General features: G+C 46.5%; 1 protein-coding gene across 3 annotated transcripts; it reads left to right on the forward strand.

The window, feature by feature from the left end:
- Window positions 1-2330: 2330 nt before the first annotated feature.
- CLP1 (cleavage factor polyribonucleotide kinase subunit 1) lies at window positions 2331-8833 on the forward strand. 3 transcript variants are annotated; one of them, XM_075842541.1, is made up of 3 exons: window positions 2331-2440; window positions 3244-3897; window positions 8065-8833. In XM_075842541.1, exons 2-3 carry the CDS (start codon window positions 3253-3255, stop codon window positions 8737-8739), a joined length of 1320 nt encoding a protein of 439 aa, XP_075698656.1. In that variant the 5' UTR covers window positions 2331-2440; window positions 3244-3252; the 3' UTR covers window positions 8740-8833. The 3 variants fall into 3 exon arrangements, with proteins under 3 accessions (XP_075698656.1, XP_075698657.1, XP_075698658.1); XM_075842542.1 differs by lacking the exon at window positions 2331-2440 and adding an exon at window positions 2474-2641; XM_075842543.1 differs by lacking the exon at window positions 2331-2440 and adding an exon at window positions 2685-2960.
- The last annotated feature ends 3235 nt before the right edge of the window (window positions 8834-12068 follow it).

Raw genomic sequence — 12068 nt, forward strand, 5'->3', positions numbered from 1 at the left:
CTTCGCCGCTGTTCCCCTGAATGCTGCGATCAATGCGGACTGCAACATTCAAGAGGAAAATGAGAAGGGGGGGATGCCTTTTGGATGCGTCACAGGGAATTCCAGTGATGCGATTGAGGGCCATACCATATATGGGCAGACAGCCCAGGGTCCATTGGAGGACCCCAGGGCTGTCTGACCATATTTCCTGTTAGGGCATACTGAGGTCTGTCCTAACAACTGCCTGTGTACTATCAGTATATAGATATATGCCGGTACATTACTATCAGTATATAGATATATGCCTGTGTACTATCAGTATATAGATATATGCCAGTTTAAAAGAAATAAAATGTTAAATAAAAAAACACACATTACAATAAACATTCTCAATACATTAAATATTCACATATTCGAGTTCGTCTCGACGGTAGTAACACATTTATAGCGTGATTCATGTTTATACTGTTATAAAATAAAAATAAACTGCTTTCTTTCACTTATTATTGTGAGGCGCGAGGTGTGACGATGAATTTTGAACCTCCATGTGCCGCACATTAATAGTAATTAACCCCATCATGTACCTCACACATCAACCCAATGTTGTCCATTATGACTGAGGAACATGATGGGGTTAATTACTATTAATGTGCGGCACATGGAGGTTCAAAATTCATCATCACACCTCGCGCCTCACATCAGAAAACGGAAGAACTTTTTTATTATTATTATTATTGTTGGCAAAAGTATTGTTTTTGGTATTGAGTATCACAATACTACACGAAGCATCGGTATCCAAGTCCAAATTCTGTTATCGTGACATCCCTAGGCCATAAGGAGACTCTTTTGGCCTCCATCGGGATACTGCCACCCTATGGACACGTTTAGCGTCTACACTTGGAGCTTTCCCGACTTTCCCGCTAAAAGTGAGACATAAACGTGATGTGAATGGGGCCTAATTTCATGTTCTTTTTATAACACATTAAAAATCTTATCATTAAATAAAAAAAAAATTTTATTCGATTCTGTTGCACTAAACAATTTTATTTTTTATTTACGTGTGGGCGATATATCAATAATGGCGTAGGACGCACCACTTTACAAGTCAGTGAACCAGGTATCCAAACCCCACACATGGGATGACGTCGTAAACCTACTGGAGATGAAGAAAAACGCCCCAATGTGTGGCACGCGGCAAATTTATGTTTTATTTCGCACTTTTTGAAAACGGTTTATAAAATGGATTGCGTAATAAAAAAAAGCCAAATGTATTAAAGACGGGAGACATTTCCTCTTAACATTTTTGGTAAAATTGTCTCACGTATATTGCAAGTTGCATCACATGTATCACCCTACGTGCACCATTTTGAAATATTTGGTGGTTTCCGGTTTTTGCGGTCTCGATAAATTTTGTGCGTTATTCAATGCGGTCGTGTTTTTTTTTACAGTTCTAACCTAAACACGTGAGCGAACCCTTTTTCGGATAGGACGGTATTCACACACTGAGGGAGGATTACGTAGAGCTGCTTCAACACAGCGCATAACACGAGTGCATATTAGCGTCCTTATTGCGGCAGTAATACCCCACCTGCGTTTGAACCAAACTGGACTTCGGTCATCATAAGAGCCTATGGTCCAGTAGAGTAAGGCCCTGTTCACACCGGTATTTGGATCTGATTTTGATGCGAAAACTGCGTCAGTCAGCGGCAAAAAATGGCCGAAATCGCCCCAATTCATTTCAATGGGAGACAGAGGTGTTTTTTTTTTCCCTAACGGCTTTTGGCCGCTCGGGGGAAGAAAAAGCGGCGTGCCCGATCCTGCCACGGCTCCGCCTCTGACCTCCCATTGAAATCAATGGGAGGTAAAAAATAAAAACTGTGGCGGTCGCTTCCGAGCTTTTTTAACCTGCAGTCCTTGCATTAACGTAAATGGCCGTGGGCGAAAAACCGCAGCAAAAAGGGCGGGCAGGTCAAAATCTGCCTCAAAATTCGGTGTAAACTAGGACAGAGGGTGCAGTTAGTCGGTGCAATCAAGTCACATATTTTTTACCGCTACTACCGCGTTTTGGCAGAAAAAAAAAAAACTGCTTGACCGTATAGTCCTAATAGCGGCCAAACACCATGTTACCCCCCACATCACAATGTTTGTCCGCAAAGCGGCACCTACACCCCCCAAAAGAGACTAATCCCTCAATACCCCTAGTAAACAGCACACAGCTTCGACCCCGTGCATTATTAGCCCCCTTTTCCCCTCCCCCCAAAGAAAATCACGTCAGACTCCATAACCGCCGCGATAGCAGCACGGAGTAACGGCAGCCCGCGCGTCTCATGCCGTCACGTGACTTGGGAATGTCACGTGCTCTGCTGACGTCACGACGACCTTACGGAGACGGGGAATCTACTGCGTCTCGCTCTGTCCAACCGGAAGTGGGTAACGAGGAACTGCTAAGCATATCTGACGGGTGAGTGCCCGAGACATTTCCCGGGATCCTGCTCCGCTCATTGTGCCTCAGTAGAGAGACGGGAGGAGGGAGCTCAGGCTGACAATGCGGGACCCACAATCATGGTGGGAGGAGTCATATCAATGTACTGGTAGTGGTGATCGCGGCCAATCAGATTCGTGTTGCTATGGCTAGTGGTTATGGCTTCTCACCAGTCCACAGGTCAGCACTGTTGTCCCGCAGATATGGGGTCCTCCAGGCGCTCTGGATGGAAATATGGGTGTAACGTTAAGGCCGTGTTCACACAGGTCGAATACGCTGCATAAAAGTATGCAGCGTGTCCGCCCGGGCAGCCGCACGCAATTCCAGCCAAAAAACGCACCATATTGTGGAAAACAGAAGCGGAGAAAAACACACCGATACTTACCCTCCGACGTCCTGCAGACCGGCCTCCTGAGATGAAGTTTCACGCTGCGGCGGTCACATGGGATGAAACGTTGTCCCAGGAGGCCGGCCTGGACCAAGAAACACAGAATTCTGGGTAAATAATATATTTTTCGCTGAGTTGCGATTTTTGCGGCTGAATCGCAGCTTTTCCACCGCAAAGATCGCAACATCTGCTATTTGTTGCGGGTTTTACCACCACGTTAAACTCAATAGGAAAACCCGCCACAAAAAAGCAGCCATTACGCAAATACAATTGACATGCTGCGGATTGTTCAAATCTCTCCCACTCCGCTGCTACTGTAATATGTTGCGGATTTTCTGCAGTATTTACGCTACGTGTGAACTGACCCTAAATGTCATTTCTTGCATCTTTCCAGATAACTAAGATGTCTGCAGATGACCCGCTGACCAGTGGAAGCTCCGAAACTGGAGGATCATGGCCGCCTTCCAGCGGCCCCTCCACTAAGTTTGAGCTGGAGAAGGAAACGGAGCTGCGGCTGGAGGTGGAGGACTCGGAGCCTGTGCAGGTGGAGCTGATCTCTGGCCTAGCTGAGGTGTTCGGCACGGAGTTGACGAAAAACAAGAAATACGCGTTTCCACCCGGGAGCAGAGGGTCTGTCTTCACGTGGCATGGGTGCACCGTCCAGCTGTGGGGAAGCCCCGATGTGGCTTACGTGTCGAAAGACACCCCCATGCTGCTGTATCTCAACACCCACGTGGGGCTTGAGCAGATGCGCGTCCAAGCAGAGCGTGAAGGAGAGCGAGGGCCTCGGGTCTTAGTGGCCGGCCCGTCGGATGTGGGCAAATCTACGGTTTGCCGTCTTCTATTGAACTACGCCGTGCGGCGAGGTCGGAGGCCCACCCTTGTGGAGCTGGATGTGGGCCAGGGCTCGGTGTCAGTACCGGGTACAGTTGGGGCTTTGTGTGTGGAGAGACCGGCAGACGTAGAGGAAGGATTCTCCGCACAGGCTCCACTTGTCTATCACTTTGGATCCACCACTCCAGGGACTAACATCAAGCTGTACAACAAGGTGCGCTGATCCCTGTCTGAGGCCTCATGCACACGACCGTATTTTTTCCCACCCGTAAATACTGGCGTAAATACGGGTCCGGTGTCACACGTATTCCACCCGTTTTGCACCAGTATTTACGAACCCGTGCTCGTAAATATGGGTCCGGTGTCACACGTATTCCACCCGTATTTACGAGCACGTTTTTGGCGGCAAAATAGCACTGCACTAATCGGCAGCCCCTTCTCTCTATCAGTGCAGGATAGAGAGAAGGGACAGCCTTTTCTGTAATAAAAGTTAAAGAAATTCATACTTACCCGGCCGTTGTCTTGGTGACGCGTCCCTCTCTTCACATCCAGCCCGACATCCCTGGATGACGCGGCAGTCCATGTGACCGCTGCAGCCTGTGATTGACCTGTGATTGGCTGCAGCGGTCACATGGCCTGAAACGTCATCCAGGACGTCGGGCCGGATGTCGAGAGAGACGCGTCACCAAGGCAACGGGCGGGAGACCGGACTGGAGGAAGCCTGAAGTTGTCGGTAAGTATGAACGTCTTTTATTTTTATTTTTTACAGGTTTATACTGATCGGTAGTCACTGTCCAGGGCGCTGAAACAGTTACTGCCGATCAGTTAACTCTTTCAGCTCCCTGGACAGTGACTATTTACTGACGTCGCTTAGCAACGCTGCCGTAATGACGGGTGCACACATGTAGCCACCCGTCATTACGAGAGCTCCATAGACTTCTATGGACTGTCCGTGCCGTTATTACGGCCTGAAATAGGACATGTTCTATCTTTTTCAACGGCACGGGCACCTTCCCGTGAGAAAACGGGAAGGCACCCGTCGCCAATAGAAGTCTATGAGCCCGTTATTACGGGTCGTGATTACGACCCGTAATAACGGGAGTTTTTACGGTCGTGTGCATGAGGCCTGAGACATTATCGGGGCGGAGCAGCGGCTCTTATTACATGGACATCTAAAAAAGTGTTGGGGTTTCGGTAAATGTTTTGCAGACTTGGTGATCTGGTCCGGATCTAGGATTTGCCATCAATATTTTGGAACTGCCCTTAAAAGCGTTCCATTGATTTCTGCATTTTTTATATTTTGTGATTCTTCCTCACCAAACAGGGTTTCCAACCGTCCGTAGATCTACAGACCGTCTGCAAAAATGGGGTGTTTTTCCGGTTTTTTTTTTCCCTGCCGTTCTTAGTGTCTGGCACCAGCTTTCGGATTATTTTTGGGCCTGGGTTGTTAAAGAGACTCTGTCACCACATTATAAGTGCCCTGTCTCATACATCAGGAGATCGGCGCTATAATGTAGGTGACAGTAATGCTTTTTATTTTAAAAAAAACGATCTATTTTTACCACTTTATTAGCGATTTTAGATTTATGCTAACGAGTTGCTTAATGCCCCAGTGGGCGTGTTTTTACTTTAGACCAAGTGGGTGTTGTACAGAGGAGTGTATGACGCTGACCAATCGGCATCATGCACTCCTCTCCATTCATTTACACTGCAGCATCGCATTCTTACTAGAACACAATGTGCAGCCACATACACAGAGATTAACGTTCATCAAGTGTCCTGATAATGAATACACATGACCTCCAGCCTGGACGTCATGTGTATTCACAATCCTGACACTTCTGAATGTTTTCTGTGAGATTCCCGCAAGCCACGCGTAATCTCGCCAGATTACGGAGGTAAATGAGATTTCGTTTCACTTGCTGGAAATCTCACAGAAAAGATTCAGAAGTGTCAGGATTCTGAATACACATGACGTCCAGGCTGGATGGTCATGTGTATTCATTATCAGGACACTTGATTAATGTCTGTGTATGTGGCTGCAGATCATGTTCTAGTAAGAACGCAATGCTGCTGTGTAAATGAATGGAGAGGAGTGCATGATGCCGATTGGTCAGCGTCATGCACTCCTCTGTACAACGCCCACTTGGTCTAAAGTAAAAGTACACCCACTTGGGCATTAAGCAACTCATTAGCATAAACCAAAATCGCTACTAAAGTGGTAAAAATAGATCGTTTTTTAAAATAAAAAGCATTACTGTCACCTACATTACAGCGCCGATCTCCTTATGTAGGAGACAGGGCACTTATATTGTGGTGACAGAGCCTCTCTAAAGACCTTTTCACCCGCCCCTACATGTGTAGCATATAATGGGCAGTGCTGCACAAACCTTGTCTCGCTTTACATTTTATTTCTACCCTCCTCCGTTATTCAGATATTGGTGCCGTTATATTTGGTGCCCGATCTGTAAATTACCCCCTGAACTGTCAGTGGGGCGTGTAATGGCAGGGGGGGGGGTGGTGTTACTATTGTTGTGACCCTGTCCAATCAGCTACAGACTGTCACAGCGGCTCGTGCTGAGTGATCTCTCTCGCGAGATCACAAAGTCTTGTCCTTATCTGCTGAGAGCTGAAGAGTGAAGCGCCCGCGAGCATGGGCCCACAGCTCTGACACCGCGGCTGACGATACTCCCACCGCCACGGAACAGAAGACTTCTTCTCTTCTCCTCTTCCGTGGCGGCGGGTGGAGCTGTGCGCGCGCGCTCTCCTCTCTCCAGCACCGGTCAGACAGTGAAGGAAAGACTGATCCCGCGAGCGAGATCACACAGCACAGCCGCTGTGACACTGTCCGTATCTGACTGGACAGTGTCCCAGCAATCAGTAACATGCCCCCCCCCCTTCCATTACACGCCCCATTGACCGTTCAGGGGGTTATTTACATATAGGGGGCCAAGTATAACGCCACCGATATCTAAATAACGGAGGAGGATAGAATTTTTTTTTTAATGGAGACGAGGTTTGTGCAGCGCTGTCTATAACATGGGCAGGTGAAGGGTTCTCTTTAAAGGGGTTGTATAGGATTAGAAAAACATGGCTACTCTCTTACAAAAACAGCGCACCGAGGCAGAGAAACTATAAGGGTATGTTCACACACAGCATATCTAATTGCAAAAAATCTGCAGCATATTACGGTAGCAGCAGAGTGGATGAGATTTGAGCAAATCTCATCCACACGCGGCGGGAAAAAAAAAGTTTATAAATTGACCGGTGGTGCGTTTTTTTATAATCCGCAGCTTGTCAATTTATGCTTCTGAATCGCTGCTCATCTGTTGTGGATTTTGCCCATTGAATTCAATCGGGAGGTAAAAGCCGCAACAAATAGCAAGACTTTTCTATATAATGCTTTGGTGTACCCGGTATAATAAAGCATTACTGCCTGTCAGCGTAAGGGTATGTTCACAAGGCCTATTTTCGGCCGTTTTTCAGGCTGTAAACGACCGAAAAATCGGAAGCAGAGCCACGAAAAAGAACTGCAGCACACTTCTTGGGACGTTTTTGGAGCCGTTTCCTATGGACTATTGAAAAAAGCTCCAAAAACGGCCGTAAAAAACGCCACGAAAATCGCGAGTGGCACAAAAAACTCTGAATTTTTTAGACATTTTTGACTCTGCGTGTGAACATACCCTTAAACTGACAGGCAATCTATTAGGCCATGCCTGACAGGCCTTTGTTAGGCCCCCGGCTGTCATGGCAATCCACGATCGCATTTGCGGGCCACTGATGGGTGAGAGGGAGCCCCCTCCCTCTGTAAACCACTTACATGCCGCAGTCGCTATTGACCGCAGCATCTAAGTGGTTGAACAGCTGCTGTGATTGGAGTAAACTGCGATCGCAGCCGTGAGATGAAGGGGCACCTGGGAGAAGGTTTTTCACTATTATACAGCGCACAATTCACAGCTCTTCAGCTTCTCTTCTAACAACCATCACCAGGTTATCTAGCGTGGATTGTGCTCCGGTGCCAGTGCGGTCCTGATTCTTCTCACGTTTAACCAAGGCTGTGACCGATACCTAATAATGGCGTCTTCACCATAGACTTTAATGGCATCTGTTAAATGGGTTAGTCGTGAACTGGGGTCATGAAAGTTCATGACTTCTCTATTAAACAGATCCCATTATAGTCTTATGGTGACGGATGCCACTATTGGGCAAGTCATAAAAGGCCTATTAAAAAAGCCAGTGACGTATCCGTTAGCGGACACCTGTGACGTACACCATACATGAGCAGACATCACCCATAGGCTAAATATTCGGTGTTCTGTTGAGTATTGGATGTTGTTTTTTTGGTCTGTAAATAATGATCTCACTGTTCTTGTACCCTCAGCTGACTTCCCGCCTGGCTCACGTCTTCAACCTGCGATGTGAAGCCAATCGTCGCGCATCAGTCAGCGGCTGTCTTATAAACACCTGCGGTTGGGTGAAGGGATCCGGTTATCAGGCATTGATACACGCAGCCTCTGCCTTTGAAGTTGATGTGGTCATAGTCCTGGACCAAGAACGTCTGTACAATGACTTGCGGCGGGACCTCCCCCACTTTGTTCACACGCTGCTCCTTCCAAAGTCTGGTGGAGCGTCGGAGCGCTCGAAAGAATGTCGCCGGGAATCAAGGGATCAGCGAGTGCGGGAGTATTTCTATGGCCCACGTGGATCGCTCTATCCTCATGCCTTCGAGGTAAAGTTCTCGGAGGTGAAAGTCTATAAAGTCGGGGCCCCATCTATCCCGGACTCTTGTCTTCCACTGGGAATGTCACAAGAGGATAACCAGCTGAAACTGGTGCCCGTCACTCCAGGCAGAGACATGTCACATCATCTCCTGAGTGTTGTGCCCATAGATGGCACATCAGATGAGGGCATGGAGGAAAAAAACGTTGCTGGCTTCATTGTTATTACCGGAGTGGACACTGAAAGACAGACATTGACCGTGCTCTCACCAGCACCGAGGCCGCTGCCAAAATGTGTCCTACTTATTATGGACATAAGGTTTATGGATACGAAATGATCTACAGAAAACCTTAAGCCATGTTTTGGAAGATCTTCTGTTTTGGGTGGAAGAATTTTTATGTTTGATATTTTAATAAAGAAGGTTTATTTTATTTTTGCATGAATTATCTTTACCACGAACACAGGTCTAGGTTTTGTAGACATTGGCGTTTTTTCACTCTATTTTCGCTTCCATTGGGGAAAAACGTCTGGTATTTCCTGATAAATGACCATGGAAGCAGCCGTTCGGACGCAAACCATAAGGCCGCATTTAGGCAGCAGTAATGTGGCCGCATTTTGGCAATTATATATGATATAAAATATATATCGTCAAGCCTCTGGGGCCGTGATATCTGAGATGGACTCTCCTCATTATTTTTGTCTTGATCTGGCCATAGGGACGCTATGAAAATCTTGGTAAGGCTGGGTTCACACGACCATGTTACGTCCGTAATGTACGGAACGTATTTCGGCCGGAAGACCCGGACCGAACACAGTGCAGGGAGCTGGGCTCCTAGCATCATAGTGATGTACGACGCTAGGAGTTCCTGCCTCTGCGTGGAACTACTGTCCCGTACTGTAATCATGATTGTCCTGCAGCGAGGCAGGGACTCCTAAGCATCGTACATCACTATGATGCTAGGAGCCCGGCTCCCTGCACTGTGTTCGGTCCGGGTCTTCCGGCCGAATTACGCTCCGTACATTACGGACGTAACCTGGTCGTGTGAACCCAGCCTAATAATGATTCTCTACTGACCTACACTAATGCAGCGAAGAAGGGCTCAGGCATCATGCGCACGATCACAATGCACAGATCCTAGTGGCTTCTGCACGCTGTTACACTGCAATGGGTGAGACATACTGCAAATATGGACGAGAACAGGAGCTGTTCTATAGTTTGCGGAACGGAGACAGCGGCAGTCGTGTGCATGAGCCCTTATGATGACGTGTCACAGATCGCCTGAGGTTGCAGCTTGAGGAAGGGGGTTAAAAAAGTGCTGATTGATCGGGTTAGTTGGGTGGACTTGTCGCCTCTATGCAGCTGTCCTGATCCGAACTTAGAAATCTGTAAAAACAAACAAGAAAAACTTAAAGTATGACCATAGGCCTGAACAAACGCAATCATCATTGGACCTCTTGGTCCAATAAAGCGGTATTCTAAAGTTTACCAAAACATTATACTCCTAGGGAAAGAGCAAAGATATTTACACAAGTCTTCTGGTAGCTTTCCCCTATTTTAAATATACACATACACCAAATTCCAAATTATTATGCAAATGTTATTTTTCGCTGATTTTCCTAAATAGTCGATGCAAATGACAGTCAGTATAATCTTCAAGCCATCAATCGTTGGAGTATAATGCAAATTTTATTGAACAAATCTAATGATAACAGATTTTTTTTTAGAAGTAAAAACTTAAAATGCTTCACATTATTATGCACAACAGAGATCAAAACATTTTAAAGGTTGTAAAGAGAACTACAATGGTAATTTGTTGAATTTGCAGCATCAGGAGGTCATATTTACAGAAATCAAAAGCTCTTTCAAGCAAAAAAAACTTAGCAGTCCAAGTTACATGTTAACATAGGACCCCCTTCTCTGATATCACCTTCACAATTCTTGCATCCATTGAATTTGTGAGTATTTGGACAGTTTCTGCTTGAATATCTTTGCAGGATGTCAGAATAGCCTCCCAGAGCTTTTGTTTTGATGTGAACTGCCTCCCACACTCATAGGTATTTTGCTTTAGAATGCTCCAAAGGTTCTCAATAGGGTTGAGGTCAGGGGAACATGGGGGCCACACCATGAGTTTCTCTCCTTTTATGCCCATAGCAGCCAATGACACAGAGCTATTCTTTGCAGCATGAGATGGTGCATTGTCATGCATGAAGATAATTTTGCTACGGAAGGCACAGTTCTTCTTTTTGTACCACGGAAGAAAGTGGTCAGTCATAAACTTTACGTACTTTGCAGAGGTCATTTTCACACCGTCAGGGACCCTAAACGGGCCTACCAGCTCTCTCCCCATGATTCCAGCCCAAAACATGACTCCGCCACCTCCTTACTGACGTCACAGCCTTGTTGGTACATGGTGGCCATTCACCAACCATCCACTACTCCATCCATCTGGACCATCCAGGGTTGCACGGCACTCATCAGCAAAACAACATGGTTTGAAAATTAGTCTTCATGTATTTCTGAGCCCACTGCAACCGTTTATGCTTGTGAGCATTGTTTAGGGGTGGCCGAATAATAGCTTTATGCACACTTGCAAACCTCTGGAGGATCCTACACCTTGACGTTCGCGGGACTCCAGAGGCACCAGCTTTGCAATGGCATTTTAGCAGCTGCTCTCCTAATCCTATTAATTTGTCTGGCAGAAACCTTCCTCGTTATGCCTTTATCTGAACGAACCCGTCTGAAAAGATTTGTGGCTGATTCAGAGCACACAGTACGATGATCACGCTTAAGTTTTCTTGAAGTATCCAATGTTTTCAAACGTTATCCAAGGTATTGCACTATTTCACGCTTTTCGGCAGCAGAGAGATCCTTTTTCTTTCCCATATTGCTTGAAACCTGTGGCCTGCTTAATAATGTGGAACGTCCTTCTAAAGTAGTTTTCCTTTGATTGGGCACACGTGGCAAACTAATTATCACAGGTGTCTGAGATTGATTACAATGATCCAAAGAGCCCTAAGACTCAATACCATCCATGAGTTTAATTGAAAAACTAATAATTAAATGTTTATGACACTTAAATCCAATGTGCATAATAATTTGGCACACGGTGTACAGAGGGCACTGTGGCAGCATCTACAGAGGGCACTGTGGCAGCATCTACAGAGGGCACTGTGGCATTATCTACAGAGGGCACTGTGGCATTATCTACAGAGGGCACTGTGGCAGTATCTACAGAGGGTACTGTGGCATTATCTATAGGTGGGCGTGTGGCAGTATCTACAGAGGGCACTGTGGCAGCATCTACAGAGGGCACTGTGGCAGCATCTACAGAGGGCACAGGCAGCATCTACAGAGGGCACTGTGGCAGCATCTATAGAGGGCACTGGCATTATCTACAGAGGGCACTGTGGCATTATCTATAGGTGGGTGTGTGGCAGCATCTACAGAGGGCACTGTGGCATTATCTACAGAGGGCACTTGCAATTTTAGCAGCTGCTCTCCTAATCCTATTAATTTGTCTGGCAGAAACCTTCCTCGTTATGCCTTTATCTGAACGAACCCGTCTGTGCTCTGAATAAGCCACAAATCTTTTCACAGTACGATGATCACGCTTAAGTTTTCTTGAAATATCCAATGTTTTCATACGTTGTCCAAGGTATTGCACT

The sequence above is a fragment of the Rhinoderma darwinii genome, chromosome 11 (assembly GCF_050947455.1).
Source record: "Rhinoderma darwinii isolate aRhiDar2 chromosome 11, aRhiDar2.hap1, whole genome shotgun sequence".
Classification (NCBI taxonomy): Eukaryota; Metazoa; Chordata; class Amphibia; order Anura; family Rhinodermatidae; genus Rhinoderma; species Rhinoderma darwinii.

What these genes read in the sequence shown, in the direction of transcription:
- CLP1 (XM_075842541.1), top strand. Translation starts at nt 3,253, where the DNA reads ATGTCTGCAGATGACCCGCTGACCAGTGGAAGCTCCGAAACTGGAGGA. An exon ending in ACATCAAGCTGTACAACAAG is followed by an intron (nt 3,898 to 8,064) that starts GTGCGCTGATCC and finishes TTGTACCCTCAG; the next exon opens with CTGACTTCCCGCCTGGCTCA.